General features: G+C 59.8%; 1 protein-coding gene across 9 annotated transcripts in view; it reads left to right on the forward strand.

Annotated features, from left to right (window-relative positions):
* RRBP1 (ribosome binding protein 1) overlaps nucleotides 1-15,208 on the forward strand; it is a 68,693-nt gene extending 53,485 nt beyond the window's left edge. For 4 of the 9 annotated variants that reach the window (XM_065522734.2, XM_005568288.5, XM_074004724.1 and 1 more), the window contains 16 exons: nucleotides 1,162-1,340; nucleotides 1,462-1,496; nucleotides 3,268-3,358; nucleotides 4,218-4,310; nucleotides 6,995-7,087; nucleotides 7,169-7,252; nucleotides 7,392-7,481; nucleotides 8,140-8,232; nucleotides 8,573-8,644; nucleotides 9,203-9,298; nucleotides 10,257-10,340; nucleotides 12,095-12,202; nucleotides 12,922-13,005; nucleotides 13,396-13,494; nucleotides 14,048-14,191; nucleotides 14,665-15,208. In XM_065522734.2, coding sequence (XP_065378806.1) covers nucleotides 1,162-1,340; nucleotides 1,462-1,496; nucleotides 3,268-3,358; nucleotides 4,218-4,310; nucleotides 6,995-7,087; nucleotides 7,169-7,252; nucleotides 7,392-7,481; nucleotides 8,140-8,232; nucleotides 8,573-8,644; nucleotides 9,203-9,298; nucleotides 10,257-10,340; nucleotides 12,095-12,202; nucleotides 12,922-13,005; nucleotides 13,396-13,494; nucleotides 14,048-14,191; nucleotides 14,665-14,703 — 1,484 coding nt within the window. In that variant the 3' untranslated portion in view covers nucleotides 14,704-15,208. Of the gene's footprint in view, nucleotides 1-1,161; nucleotides 1,341-1,461; nucleotides 1,497-3,267; nucleotides 3,359-4,217; nucleotides 4,311-6,994; nucleotides 7,088-7,168; nucleotides 7,253-7,391; nucleotides 7,482-8,139; nucleotides 8,233-8,572; nucleotides 8,645-9,202; nucleotides 9,299-10,256; nucleotides 10,341-12,094; nucleotides 12,203-12,921; nucleotides 13,006-13,395; nucleotides 13,495-14,047; nucleotides 14,192-14,664 lie in introns of those variants that run through there. The other 5 variants (XM_074004722.1, XM_065522735.2, XM_074004725.1 and 2 more) reach the window with 2 other exon arrangements.

Consider the following 15,208-nt stretch of genomic DNA (forward strand, 5'->3'; position numbering starts at 1 on the left):
AACGGAGGTTGGGAGGCACGGCCCCAGCTTGCCGGCCCCTGCTCCAGAGGCCTGGGCGTGGCTTTAGATTATGTGGTCCTGGAGACTCTGAGGCAGGAGGGGATGCATGGCAAGAGGCCGGCACAGGGCCCGGAGGTGGGAATGAACTGACTCGGCCCGTGTGAGAAATGGGCCAGCAAGTGTGGCTGGAAGGAGAAGGCTGGTGGCGGGGCAGGGCCAGGTCACCCTCCCTCTGAGGAGCTTGGGCACTGTGGAAAGTGTGACAGAAGTGCTTGGGGCAGGAGATGAAACGGTCTCATATGCGCTTCTGAACACTGGCACCAAGCGGAGAACAGACCAGAGGGGCAGGAGTGGCCCAAAGAGACAGGGATGAAGCCTTGCAGTTGTTGAGGCCCAAGGCAACAGGGCAGGGCCCAGGTGGCCACAGAGGTGCTACTGAGGAGGGCAACTTGGCAGATGGCGGTGTGGCCTCGTAGGCTTCAGCAGTGGGCAAGGGAGGAAGATGAGGAGTCCTGGGAGGTCGGGATGCTGGGTTTGCGTTGTCTTACTAGAGCTTCATTTAGAAGTGGCAGATGGCACAGCCTGGGGTTGGAGAGCGTGCAGCCTCAGAGGCACGAAGATGACACTTAGACGCACGGCACTGTCTGAGGTCACCTGGGGAGGAGGATACCTCAAGGGGAGAAAGGGGCCCAGGAAAGAAAAGTCAGCCCCTGGCCTTTCTTGACTGTGAAGAGATCTTGGGGGTTGGGGGGGACCCAGCCAGGAAGGTGGGGGAGGTGTGGCAGTGGGATCCACTTAGCCACTTTCTAAAGAACTTCTGGTCTCAGTTAGTATGAGCTAGAGTCTTCTAGAAGATGAATCTTTAACAGCCTCAGCAGCAGTCCATTTCCAGTCTCCATCATTTTCTCATGAGTGGCCTGAGAGCGTTGCATTGTACACTGACAGTTCTCAGGATTGATGCCGGAGTGGCACTTTCTTCAACAGCTCACAAGAGGCCCCAGTGGTCAGTTGTATGTCTTAAGAGCCCCAGACCCACAGAGGAGGCAGGAGGAAGTCCTCTGTGCCCCGCGTGTGCTAAGAGGGCATCCCCCCAACCCACCCCACCCCACCCCTGGGGTTTCCAGCCTTTTAACTTCTCTTGTTTCCCTTCCTCTGTACCAGAGCTGCACAGCAAGTTACAGTCCTCTGAGGCGGAGGTGCGCAGCAAATGCGAGGAGCTGAGTGGTCTCCACGGGCAGCTCCAGGAGGCCAGGGCGGAGAACTCCCAGCTCACAGAGAGAATCCGTTCCATTGAGGCCCTGCTGGAGGCAGGCCAGGCGCGGGACGCCCAGGACGCCCAGGTCAGCCTCCTGCCTGGGGCTGCGGGGAGGAAAGGGAACTCCATCCAGCAGGTGGGTGGACTAGTCCCGCTGCATGAGATGAGTCTCCTGGAGACCAAGGAGCTTTTGTCTCTCATTCCAGGCCAGCCGGGCGGAGGCTGACCAGCAGCAGACTCGGTAAGCTGGAGAAGCGCCCTGCCTGCTCACTTGAGCCTCAGCGTGGGGGACCAAAGACCCTTGGGGACCAGGGTTTTCAGAAGGGTGCTCAGGTCCTCTGCAGAAGAGCCCCTTGCAGAGGCTCCCTTCCCTTCCCCATCCTCCCGGTGATTTAGAAGACGGGGCAGGCCTGAGCGGGGAAGCAGGCAGCCTTGCGGAGAGCTCCATGATCACACTCACGGAGCCAGATCTCATTGTTCTGGACTGGCCTCAGCCAGGGTGGGAGCACCCCCTGCCACCTGCCGTCCGTCCATCTACCCGTCCATTGCTTGTGGGAAGGGACTGACTCGTCAGAGGTTCTATGTCTACAAGCAAGGGATTTTAGGGGCTGAGGTCAGGAAATGTAACAGGAAAAATGGTTGTACAACCCAGAATGGCGAACTCAGGCTTGCTGCCAGAGCACAGGTTTGAGGCGTTGGGGTAGAGCTGGCAGCGTCTCAGGGTTGTTTTCCTCCATCTATGAGTTGACTTCACGGCTGGCCAGACCTTGTTTTCCCTCCATGTCAGCAGCACCAGTGCCAGGCCATGCTCGGGGAGTGTGTGTTTGCTGTTGCTAAGGCCGGAGCCAACACCTGGGTGGGGTGGCTCGAGCCAGGGGCCGGAGTCCTTGTGACCATCACTTCTGGGGCTCGCATCCTGTAACACATGCCCACAGTCTCGGGAGGCAGCTCCTGGCCACCGTGGCTAGGGGTCCATGAAGCAGCATGTGGGGGAGGCGTGGAGGATGTCCTACATTCCCTCACACGCGGTCAGATGTGTCCTAGGCCATCAGCTCACAAAGTTCCCTTGTCCTGGCCCTCATCACCAAAGAAGCACTTCCCCCAGTGCCTCTGAGCAGAGGCAGATCCCCGGGCCACAGCCCGTGTTCCCTGGCATTGGGCTCTGCAGCTTGGGGACTGGGAAAGGGAGCCAGCCACCCCGAGGGCCCAGAAAGACCCACAGCCAAACCTTGTCTACCTTCCTTTCCCAAAATGCATGGGCAAACTTTGTTTCTCCTGATGGTGTTTGTTGGGGTAGAGAGGTGGTTGTTTTGCTCTTGTGTTTTAAGATCAGATTCTTGGGCCACACAGCATATTACTAGGATAATTAACTCATGTTGCCATTAGGATCAATTTGAATTTTTTTTGCATCATGCAGATGTGTCTGGCAGAAATTGGTGGTTTTATTTCCTTCAAAAAGCTGATGTGAAAGCTGTGTGTGGGTTGGGTTATCCTGCTCTGGAGTAGAGAGGAGGGATTCAGCCCCAGATATTCTGGAACTCGGGCAGTGGCTGCCCAGGGGGTGATTGTCGACGTGTCCTTGCCACTGGCCTGCTGATGCCTCTTACTCGGGGTCTCATTCTTCTGGGGACACTCTTGGGGTGGTTTGCTGGAGGAGGCTGTCACATGATGCAGGGATTAGAGGGAAAAGCTGTGAGGGCCCCAGGAGAGCTCTGAGGGCAGGGTCATGATTCCGCCTCGCCTGATAACCCAACTCTCCGGTGTCACCAACTAGGGCTCTGGTGACAGCTCTGGGGTCAGTGGTCTGGATGGGTGGAGGGTGGGGGGCTTAAGGAGCTGCTCAGGCTTCCCTGGGAGCTCATGCTGGGTGAGGTGGGGGCAGCCGTAGGGGACTATCTCTGGCCAGATGGTTCAGCCTCGAAGGTGCTCCTCCCTGGATGGGGCCTCAGGTGGGATCTGTGGGGGATGTAGCCTCTTGGAGCCTGGGCGGTGACCTCGCTGTGTCCCTTCAGCCTCAAGGAGCTGGAGTCCCAGGTGTCGGGTCTGGAGAAGGAGGCCACCGAGCTCAGGGAGGCCGTCGAGCAGCAGAAAGTGAAGAACAATGTGAGTGCGGCAGGCACAGGCGGGGATGGATGGGCCAGGGCAGCACAAGTAGGGCCGAGAAAGGTTCTGCGGTGTGGCACCCGCCCCGGACTCAGAGGAGGGCCAAGGTTGTGTTTCTACACCCTGTTGTGCTGTGGGGATCCAGGATGTGGGGGGTGCTTCTGCTTACCCCTGAGTTCCACCAGAGACCCAGAGCTGACCGCCTGTGGATCAGCCTGCGCCACTCGCTCAAGTGTGGAGTCATCCCTGGGGTGGGGACGGTGTGCCGGTGGCCTGGCCTGAGTCACGTGGTCGCCATAAGTGGGGATCCTGGTCCCAGGAGAAGGGGGTGTAGAAGCTGGGCGGGTGGCATGCCTGCTGTCCCGGTGTGGCCTTGGCCACACCCTCCTGCCCCCTTCTCACAGAGCCGGGTTTGCTGGCTGGCCCGGTTGCTCCCTGCAGAGGCTGCAGCTTCCCAAGGCAGGCTCTGGCCTTGGCCTCCCTGTGCCAGGCTCCGCCAGAGCTGGCCCGAGGGATCAGCACTAACCATTTGGTGGCAGGAACCTCTTCCCTCTGAGGTCACAGGCTGGCCCTCCCTCCTCCCTCTGGCTAGGGGTGTCATCATCGAAAAGGCGCCACCTCTTCACCCTGTGCCATGCTACCCACCTCTGGCTGGGGCACCCAGGCCTTGTGTTCAGGCGCCATGGTCATGGGCCAAGGAAAGGGCATTTTGTCCCGTGGCAGGTCCTCTATGGGCCAGAGTGGCATCAGGGAGGGTCTCTGGGCCCTGTCCTGTCTGACACCAGCTTAGGCAGCTCGTGGGGGTGTGTCAGTGACTGACCAGCGCAGGCTGCTGACCTTTCGCCTGTGTCCCCTCCAGGACCTCCGGGAGAAGAACTGGAAGGCCATGGAGGCGCTGGCCACGGCCGAGCAGGCCTGCAAGGAGAAGCTTCACTCCCTGACCCAGGCCAAGGTCAGAGCCCGGCCACACTCAGGCTCCCACCATGCAAAGTGCACTAGGCACACAAATGCGCTAAGACATACAGCTACCCTAGGACACAGATGCACTAGGACAGTCACACAGAGGCATTAGGAACGCACAGAAGCACTAGGACGCATAGACGCACTAGGACGCACAGACATGCTAGGACTCACAGACGCAGTAGGACAGACACACAGAGGCACTAGGATGTACAGACACGCTAGGACTGACAGACGCACTAGGACAGACACACAGGCACTAGGATGCGCAGATGCACTAGGACAGACACAGGCACTAGGACGTACAGATGCACTAGGACACACAGACGCACAGGTGCACTAGGATGCACTAAGTGCACACAGAGTGGCCTTGGCCTCAGAGCTCCTGAGTCCACACCAGACCCCGGCTCTACATCCGCCTCCCCCCTCCCACCTCCTTCCCTGCCCTCCTTCCCTTCTTCACTTGCTCCTTTCCCTGAGAGAGGGATGGGGGTGCCCCGCTGATGGGCTTCTCCGTGCTGATCCCTCTGGCTGAGGGTGCAGAGCTGCTGGGGTGGGACTGGAGACATGAGCCCGAGGCTGCACTGTCTTGGTGACCTGTTGTAGTGTTATTTCTGTTGTGTGTCCTTTTGTCGGGGTGATTCTGCTGCTTGGGCCTCTGGAGTCGTGGCCCAGGGGCTCCGGGAGGAGTATTTTTTTTTTTTTGAGACGGAGTCTTGCTCTGTCGCCCAGACTGGAGTACAGTGGCCAGATCTCAGCTCACTCCAGCCTCTATCTCCTGGGTTCAAGCGATTCTCCTGCCTCAGCCTTTCAAGTAGCTGGGGTTACAGGCGCCACCACGCCCGGCTAATTTTTGCATTTTTTGCAGAGATGGGGTTTTGCCATGTTGGCCAGGTTGGTCTCCAACTCCTGACCTCAAGTGATCTGCCTGCCTTGGCCTCCCAAAGTGTTGGGATTACAGGCGTGAGCCACTGTGCCCAGTCCCATGAAGAGTCTTTAAGTCCCAGAGGGGAGGACATTGTTTGTAGCGAGCACTCGGGGAACGGGGGCCACGTTGGCCCCGCGCTCTACACCGTCCAGGTGGGATGTGTGCAGGCGTCTCCCAGTGTCTGAGCCCACGGGTTGCCTCTGGGGCGCAGGGCTGTCCAGGAGCCAGTGAGGAGGCTCTGGCCAGGGGACATGGCCAGCCGCAGCCATAACTAAAGGCCTCGCCCACACTTTGAGGTCACACACGTTTTCCTACCTAATGAAAGGGCCTGGCCTCCCAGCCTCCCTCACGGGAATGTCTGCCCCAACGGCAGGAGCTTTGCAGCGACTCCCAGGAAGCCCGAGGGTTGTGTCAGATGAGGACCACTAGCTGGGGCAGGAGGTGAAGGATGGCCTCAGGCCACACTGTGAGAGCTATAGTTAGCCTCCTAGAATCTTGGCCTTGTAGCCTCCAGTGACCTCAGAAACTGTCTGGCTACCATGTGGTAAATGAAGCTGTGACCAGAGATGTCACCTGACTTGATTGTGGTCACACAGCCAGATAGAAGGTGGCCTCTGGGTCTCCAGCTTGCCTTGACTCACAACTGGAGGCCTCGGTGGTGGTGGTGAGGGCAAGGGTCCACATGGGGCACGGGCCATACCTGTGCATAACTTGGCCAGCCAGGAAGGGCCCGCTTCTCAGGTGTGCGTCAGGCCAGAGGGCGCTGCGCTCAGGCTGGGTGTCCGATGGTCAGCATCCTCCGTGCACATTCCAGGACTCTGCTCGGGGGAGTTACACTCCATCGACTCTGATCCAGGTGGAGTTCCTGAGGCTGCCCTGGGTCTCAGGCCAGGCCTGTCCAGGTGGTGGCAGGGCCAGACACAGGCTGGACCCCAGCAGCTGTCCCCTCGGGGTGTGGGAGGGCCCACCTCTCTCCCTGGGGACACTGTGGTCCTAGGCTTTGCTTCGTGGTTCCCTCGGGCCCCCTTTGTTTTCTTTCTTTGCTGTGCTTAGAATGGGGGCCGCTGGCTCTTTGTCCAGGAGGATTGAAGGGGTGTCCGACCCAGCATGGCACAGGGTGCAAAGTCCCTGCCTCCTCTGAGTCGGCTTCTCCCTCTGCAGAGGGGGAATGTTGATCCTCCCTCTCCAGGGTGGCTGGAGATGAGCCTCTCTGGGTTGCCCCTTCCTGGCTGCCACTAACGCTTAACCATGGTGCCGCCAGCAGACGCACCGCTTCCCTGCCTTCACCCCCCATCCCCATCACAGCTCTAGATTCCAGAACATTGGAGGCCATGAGTGTCCTCCTATCCCCTTTTCCTGCCCTGGCTCCCACACATCAACCAGGCCCCCCCCCCAAATTCCCACACACATGCACACACACCCAGAGAGCTCAGGAGATGAGAGCTGGTGGAGACCCCGTCCCTGCTGGGAGATGTCCCGGGAGCTGGCACTTGCCATCTTGGCCTGACGCAGTATGCTGCTTTCATCAGAGCTCAGTGTGTTTGAAATGGGCCGGACACAGGCTGGGTAACCCTCTGCTTACAGTCAGCCTCGTGGAGCCTCATCTGCTCCTTCGATTCTTGTCACTTCCCTGAAGAGCTGAGGATGTGCCATTTCTGGGGCAGAGACCCGGGCATATCAGTAAGACCTGGGGAGGTGCCCCACATCTCCGCAGCTGAACCTTCTGCTCTTCCCCGCCCCCACCCCAGGAGGAATCGGAGAAGCAGCTCCACCTGATTGAGGCACAGACCATGGAGGCCCTGCTGACTCTGCTCCCAGAACTCTCTGTCTTGGCACAACAGGTAGGAGGGGAGGGTGGTTCCCGGGGACCTCACGGTTCCCAGGGAACGTCCCTGGGTCTCACTGAATGTGTTTTGTTGCAGAATTACACCGAGTGGCTGCAGGATCTCAAAGAGAAAGGCCCCACGCTGCTGAAGCACCTGCCAGCTCCCGCGGAGCCCTCCTCAGTATGTGTGGCCGCCTGGCAAGGGCCCTCTGTCGGGCTCCCCGTCCCCAGGAAGAGGGGCTGCCCCGAGTTGTTTCAACGGGAAGCCAAGAGAAAAACCTCAGTGTGTGGCTAACGACACCTGTTCTTCCCCCTCTCAGGACCTGGCCTCCAAGTTGAGGGAGGCCGAGGAGGCACAGAGCACGCTGCAGGCCGAGTGTGACCAGTACCGCAGCATCCTGGCGGAGACGGTGAGCGCTGGGAACCTGTCAGCTGGGCATCCCTGGGAGGCTGCCGGGAAGGAGAGCCTCAGGGCCTACGGGGCAGGAGGTGGCCTGGTGTGTTGGAAAAGCCCACTGGCCTTGTGACTCTGGGCCCCGTTCTTTGGCTGCATGGCAAAGGGAATGGATGGTGCCCTCTGAGGTCATTGTTTCTAAGCTGAGGAGAGGGCCGAGGTGAAGGTTTGGGGCCGGTCTCTGAGCAGGGGAAGGGGAAGGATGGGGTAAGCAGCTGTGACGGCCAGGTTGAACTCCCTTTCTTCGTGACTCCAAGAGCAATGCCAAGTCCAGCCCTGCCACTCTCTGGCTGGCCCGTCCCGTGCTCCTCATCCCGGGCCACTGACACACTTGGTGCCGGTGGCAAAGCCCGGCAGTGACAAGCGTCCTAGTGGTCCCGTGCAGGTCACAGACCTTGTTTCCTTGAGTGGCACTGCAGCCACCCTGGCCCACTGGCCAGAGGACCTCCCTCCCAGGACAGTGGCTGCCTTCCCTCCCCACCTAATGCTGGCGCTCAGGAAGTCACAGCAGGGGAAGCACGGCAGGTGACCAGGGCTGCAGGGACAGGAAGATGTGGTTGTGTGGTGCGGGTGCCGGGAGGGAGAGGGCCCTGCCTCACCTCGGTTTCCCCCAGGAGGGCATGCTCAGAGACCTGCAGAAGAGCGTGGAGGAGGAGGAGCAGGTGTGGAGGGCCAAGGTGGGCGCCGCGGAGGAGGAGCTCCAGAAGGTATGTGCCGCCCTGCCTGCCTCCCGGCACCGTGGAGCACATGAAGCCCGGGGGAGAGTCGACAGGGTTGTCTGTCACCTGCGAGACTCGTGTGTCTCGGTGGGGCTTTTCCACGACTCTGTGAAGCACAGTTGCGGGATGACAGCTCAGCCCGTCCTCCAGGAGGCCACTGCCTAGGAAGGCGCTGCCAGATGGTGCCAGGGTGACTGTCCCAGCTGGGTGGGGTGGGCACCCCTGGGGCTTCCTAAGTCGGGTCAGTCCTGCTCGGGTCCCAAGATGGCCTCGGAAGGAGACACCCCTGGGCGCTCATGTCTGATGGAGCCTTTCCCTTGCTTTGTAGTCACGGGTTACAGTGAAACATCTCGAAGAGATTGTAGAGAAGCTAAAAGGAGAACTTGAAAGTTCGGACCAGGTATGTGGGGGCTCAGAGAACTCTTTCTCTTGTCCCCAGAGCCCTTTGAAAGTGACATTATTGCAGCGGGCACTTCACTTGCTTGGACCGTGTGCCTTAAGGGAGGCATTCTCTCTCAAGCCCAGGGATCTTGTCCGTCCTGTTTTTCCTTAATGAGAGACATTTACTACCTCAGAGGACCCTGAGACAGCCGCGGGCCCTGTGCAGACCTGCCCAGCCCTGGTGAACAGGGCTCCTGCCACGGCCTTTTATGGTCAAGGTGACCCCACTGCCCCCTTCAGACGCCACAGGGAGCCCTGGAGAAGGTACCCTTGGTACCTACCTTTGCGAGTAAATCTAAGAGCATGTCAGCCTCCAGGAGTGCTCAGGTGCAGCCTGCCACTTGCAGTAAGGGGTTCTCTTGCCGCTGACTAGTTTCTCATTCGCTTGGTAGCTGATGGGCCTCAGGGATCTCCCGACAGCCCTCACCTATCCCAGGGCCAGTCTGCTCCCTGGGGTTAGTGCCCTTTGAGCAGAGGCTGCTGGCGCATGTGTGTGCCTGTCTGTGTGTCTGTCCAGGTGAGGGAGCACACGTCCCATTTGGAGGCAGAGCTGGAAAAGCACATGGCAGCCGCCAGCGCCGAGTGCCAGAACTACGCCAAGGAGGTGGCAGGGGTGAGTCTGCCCCCTGAGGAGCGCAGCCCCTGCCCAGCAGAGCTACGGTCCTCCCTGAGCTGCTTCTCCTCAGCCCTGTGGGAGCAGCTCTTGTTGACATAAGCCTTGAAGTCCAAGTCCTCACGGATTTGCCCGAAGCCTCGCAGGCCCCTTGTTGGGCTGTCAGACCTGAGGTGTGTCTCAGGGCAGGTTTCAAAAAGGCAGCCTCCCAGCCAGGGCAGGGGCAGAGCCAGGCAGCCCTGCCCTGAGGGAGGCATTTGGCATTTTAGGTTATCCCTCCACAAGGGGATTCTCTGCCTGGCTTGCTGATATCGTATCTGGTGGGAAGTGGATTTTGATCTGATACTGTTTTCTGCTCTTCAGAAGCAGAAAGCACAAATCCAGCATCCCATTCTGGTTTAATCTCAAACTTTCGGGCCAGGTACAGCGGCTCATGCCTGTAATCCCAGCACTTTGAAAGGCTCAGGTGGATTGCTTGAGGCCAGAAATTTGAGACCAGTCTGGGCAACATAGCAAGACCCCATCTCTACCAAAAAAAAAGAAAAAAAAATTAGCCAGGCACAGTGGTGGGCAACTCCAGTCCCAGCTGCTTAGGAGGCTGACGCAGTAGGATTGCCTGAGCCCAAGAGTTCAAGAACAGCATGGACGACAGATTGAGACCATCTCTGAAAAACAGAAATCTCAAACTTTTGGCCCTTTTTTGCAAGAGATAATCAATAAACATTTGTGAAGGTCTGAAAGAGGTGTGCAGTGAACACCATTCTTCGCAAGTCCTCAGAAAAGAAATTGTAGCTGTAGGAAGCCTGGCGAGCCCTGTGCCCTCCCGATTCTGTGACCCTCCTCAGGGCTCTGGTTAAGTGGATGTATTAGGTTTTATGTTTCGGCGCTAACTCACGGGGACTGGTTTTCTCCTTTTCTCTCCTTTCTTCCCATCACCTGCCTCTGTTTTCTTCCCAAGCTGAGGCAACTTCTCCTAGAATCTCAATCTCAGCTTGATGCAGCCAAGAGCGAAGCCCAGAAACAGAGTGATGAGCTTGCCCTGGTAGGTGGCCTCCATGTCCCCATGCCAGGAGTGTGACCTGGGGTGTTGCGTGTGTGAGATGCATTTGCCAGTCATGCGTCTGTGTCCACTCAAAGATAAACAAAGTCTGGGGAAGGGACAGTGTCACCCGTTGAGCAGCATGGGGCCAGCTTCTGGGGGCCTTCTTGCACATTCGCCCAGAACTCTGAGCTGGGCCTGTGGCTGTTGGGACCAGCGTGCTCCCACTCCATCTCCTGTCCCCTGGCTACCTGGTCCCCTGTTCAAGGTAGTGAGAGCTCTGGGTGTCCGCACTCCCTGTGAGCCCATTGTAGTCAGCTGGGGGCGTCAGGGACATTGCAGTCCCTGGCGTCACAAGACCAGGAAGCCTGGGGGTTCCTCCTGACCTGGCCACCCATCGCCCTGGGGCTCTCAGCAAGTCCCGTGCCTTCTGTGGGTTTTTCTCAGTGACAGCTCAGATCAATTCAGTGAAAGTCACAGGCATGCAGGGAAGACCTGCTCCACGCCCGGCCCGGTGCCAGGTGCAGAGAGCAGCCCCGTTGGCAGACCACAGGAGCTCTGCCTGTGCAGGCGGCCTCTTGAGTCCCTCCTGGGATTCAGCTCAGGTGTCTGATGCCAAGTCCCAGCTCCTTGGCAGATTCCACCCAGCCTCACCGGATCTGGTACCGCCCCAAGACTGGTGCTGTGCGCAGCACCCTGGGAGGCTGCAGACATGTTCTGTTTGATCTGCAGTGTTTTTTTAAATCTTGAATTAGTTGTCAACAGGGAGAAATTGGGAGATTTTAAATAAAAATGGGCTGGCATTCCCCCTGCAGCAGCCGGTGAGTCTGGCACACGCTCCCAACACCCTGGGTCTCCCCCTTGGTCATTCGGGTCTTACCCGGGCCAGAACACCAGAGGGCAGTGCTGCCCAGGCCAGGTCTCCTGTGTCTAGGGGCCACTCACTGAAGCCTTGGCTGAGCAAAGTCTGGGTGACAGGCCCTGGGGGCGTGGCCCAGGCCGGGGGTGTGCAGAGAAGCCCCCCTGGAGTTTGTGTTGTCTTCCAGCTGTGCAGTTTGGCATTTGTGTTAGGAGGGGCTGTTCAGAGGGAGGGAAGAATGTGTGGGGTTCCCACGTACCTGGGGTGGCCCCTCAGCGCAGGGCCTGAGACCACCCATGTTCCCTGGGGAGCTTATGCCAAGGGCCCCACCCAGGTCTCCAGTTGGAACCTCTACCCCAGCCTCTTGAGTGACACCTGCCCTTCAAATTGCAGGCCCGGTGGTTTGGGGGCAACCAGATATGTCACCCACTCCCGGTGATGGAGCTCAGGGATAGGGGGACCTTGTTAGGCAAGAATGTCATCTCACAATGTTTTCTAGACCCCAGAAAGGGCTCTGAGCAGTGGACTGCGTCCTTGAAGGAGAAACGGGGAGTGTAGACAGCGTGGCGGCCACCCCCCCGTTCCATTGGGATTCATTTGCTCTGTGGGCCGTGCTCGTCAGGGCTCCCCTCACTCCCAGGGAGGGCTCCCCTCTGGCTGGGCTTGGAGCAGAGCACATGGGTCTCATTAGCCCAGAGGTTTGGTGGCCTTGGTTTGGCTCAGGTTGGCGCGGGGTCTGGGGGAGACCCAGACTTAAGTCACAGTTACCAAGCCAGGTCCCCTGAAGGAACTTTGGCTGTCGAGAGCAGCCACGGTCCTCCGAGGGGGTCCCTGCAGGAGTGAGCATGGTAGGTGTGCGACTGGCCGTGCATTTGCAAACCACCCCTTCCTGTTCCAGGTCAGGCAGCAGTTGAGTGAAATGAAGAGCCACGTAGAGGATGGTGACATAGCTGGGGCCCCAGCTTCCTCCCCAGAGGCCCCCCCAGCCCAGCAGGACCCTGCTCAGGTTAGGGTGGTGAGCTGGTCCCCAGACACATCACTAACCCCAGGAAGAATGCAGGTTCTGCTGCCCCTGTTCTGACTAAACCCCACACCGGCTGCTCCGGCCTCCGCTGCTTCTCCATCCCACCTGCTTTGCCCCGTGTGGGTCACCCAGGTTCGGAGAATGCCGCAGAGCACGGGACAGGAAGGTGGCCAGGTGGAGAGGCTGGAGGAGTGGGGGGAGGTAGGACTCGAAGAGGGAGTCCGCGATTTGGGGTCTGCACCTACTGGGCTGGGGGAGCAGCCCTGGGCAGGGTCTGCAGCCACCGAAGGGGACTGTCTCCCACTGCAGCCCCGGCTGGGACATCGCTAGCAGGATATTCACCCTCCAGAGTTTTGAGCCTGGCGATAGCCACCACGAGCCCTCACCGAGAGGCAGGGCTGTCCCTGGGGTGGCCGCGGTGTGGCTGCTGGGGTTGTGGCCGTGGGGCCGGGGCTCGGAGGCATCTTTCTTGTCCTGTGAGTCTCATTAAAGGCCCCTGAGGTTGCAGAGGCCCCATCGGCTGCTCCTGAGCCACACCCAAGTCTGTACCAGGGGCTAAGGTGCCATTTCCCCAGCGAGGGGAGCACTGGGCCAGGAAAGGGGAAGCTAGAAGCAGCGAGAGAGCGGGGCCTGTGCTGGAGCCCTGGGCCCCGGAAAGTTCCTCACCGGGTTGCTGGCTTATGTTTGTGGTGTTTGCACAGCTGAAGACGCAACTGGAGCGGACAGAAGCCATCCTGGAGGATGAGCAGACGCAGCGGCAGAAGCTCACGGCCGAGTTTGAGGAGGTCAGGCCCTGCCTGGTGACTCTCAGCCCCCATCAGTCCCTGGGCCCTGAATCTCCAGGGAACAAGTGGGTCAGCCCTGCCCTCCTCGGCTGTGCCCAGCAGCACCTGGCTGGGCCTGGGCCTTGGCCTTCTAGGCAGCAGTGGATGGGGCCCGGGCAGGTGGAGCACAGGCTGGAGGCACCTTGGGAGCCCTGTGGGTGGTCTGCGTCCCTAAGGAGTCTTGAGGGCCTGGGGCTGGGGTCAGGACTGGTGAGTCCGGCCCACTCATTCCAGCTACAGGATGGAGCTGTTGCTCCTCAGGCTGGGGGTGTCCTCTGGTCCCCAGGCGTGCTCAGTAGGGTCTTGACAGCACAGCCATTTGTAAGACGTCTCACTTCCCTCTCTGGCAAGGCTCAGACCTCGGCGTGCCGGTTACAAGAAGAGTTGGAGAAGCTCCGCACAGCCGGCCCCCTGGAGTCTTCAGAAACAGAGGAGGCCTCCCAGCTGAAGGCAGGCAGGGGCTGGGGCGGGGCTCACACCTGTGGGGTCTGCTCTGGGGCTGGGGCCACTCTTGGCCTCGGAAAGGGGCCAGGAAGGGGAGAGCCGACCCCGCCGGGATCTGCCCTCGGCACTGGTTCCCCTTGTCACTCCCCGGGGCTGGGGTGGGGGCTCCTAGCCCTGCAGTGTCACATGGTGACATGGCAGCCATTAGTCCGGGTGGCTGTTGAAATGTGAATCATGGAGAACGTGAAGTGCGTTCCTCAGCCACGTGTCTGGCGCTCAGTAGTCAGGTGTGTCTCCTGTGCTGCCTCGGACAGTGCAGAGTAGACGGCTCCTGCCCCAGGAAGGTCTCCTGGTGGTGCTGAGAGCGCAGGACACAGCCTTGACGGGCAGCATGGGCGGTTTCCTCCCTGTGGTCACCACCTGTCTCTGGGTGACCAGCAGTTGCCTGCCTTGTGTCCCCAGAGGGCTCCAGCCCCTGGCATCAGGGTCCTGTGGGCATCGCTGGGGTGGCCCTCTCGCTGGTGCAAGGGCTGACCCCCGTCAACCTTCTGACCATCAGGAGAGACTAGAAAAAGAGAAGAAGTTAACAAGTGACCTGGGACGCGCTGCCACCAAACTGCAGGAGCTTCTGAAGACGACCCAGGAGCAGCTGGCAAGGGAGAAGGACACAGTGAAGAAGCTGCAGGAACAGCTGGAAAAGACAGTGCGTGCCTGGCCCCAAAGCAGGGCGGGAGGAGCCCGAGCTGCTGGGAGCACTGGGCTGGGAGCCCCGGGGGAGGCAGGACCGGGAGAGGCAGGACCGGGAGAGGCAGAGCTGGGCGGAGGTAGTGGGGACAGAGGCTTCCTAACGAGTGCTTCAGCCCACCCAGCCCAGCACCCGCCCTTCTGGGGTTCCCTTGCCGGTCCCCCTGCTGGCCCAGGTCTTCACTTTGTACCTGTGTGGGCCCCTTAGCCAGCGCCCCAGCCCCTGCCCTGCAGGATGATGGTTTCCCCTCGGCTCCCACCAACTCCTCCCTGTCCCCCAGCCCCGGGGGTCTGTGGCTCCTGTTCTCCGAGGGACTGGAGTGGCTTGAGGGGGTCAGTCCAGGGAGGGACCGATGGCCCAGGGGGAGGGCAGGGGGTTCTGCTGTGGCTCGTGGCCCAGCCCCCCTTCACGCCACCTGCCTTCGTTCACAGGAGGACGGCAGCAGCTCAAAGGAGGGCACCTCTGTCTGAGTCTCCTCTGTGGAAAGAGAAGTTACTGTTCAACTTACCAAAATGCCTTACACATTCCTTACAAATACACCGACCAACCTACACAGCGTTATCCAGGCCCAACTTCCGGTAGCTCCGAGTGAAGCCATGAGAGACGAGAGTCTCTTACAGCCACAGAAGTAGACCTTCCAGAGTCCCCGTTTGTAAACGAACCTGTGTCACGTTTGATAAACACTATCCTGGGCGCAGCCCTGGGCCACCACCGAGTGACGCCAAAGTCCTGGTTGGCTCTGACAGCCCCGTGGGTGTGTGGGAGGCCGGGCACTCTGGGGTCTGTCTGTCAGTGCAATCGTTTCGTGTTTTTTCAGCGGGGCGGGACGGGAAGCGGGTGGGACCGGGCAGCCAGTTCTCGAAGGCTGTGGGGCCGACTGGAGGCCACAGCCCCTCACCCCTAGACATTGCCAGCGAGAACTGACGTGCGACCTCCTGGGTGTTGATGCCATTAAAACCAACGTTGGTGCCCGGT

The sequence above is a fragment of the Macaca fascicularis genome, chromosome 10, assembly GCF_037993035.2.
Source record: "Macaca fascicularis isolate 582-1 chromosome 10, T2T-MFA8v1.1".
In the NCBI taxonomy this organism is placed as follows: Eukaryota; Metazoa; Chordata; class Mammalia; order Primates; family Cercopithecidae; genus Macaca; species Macaca fascicularis.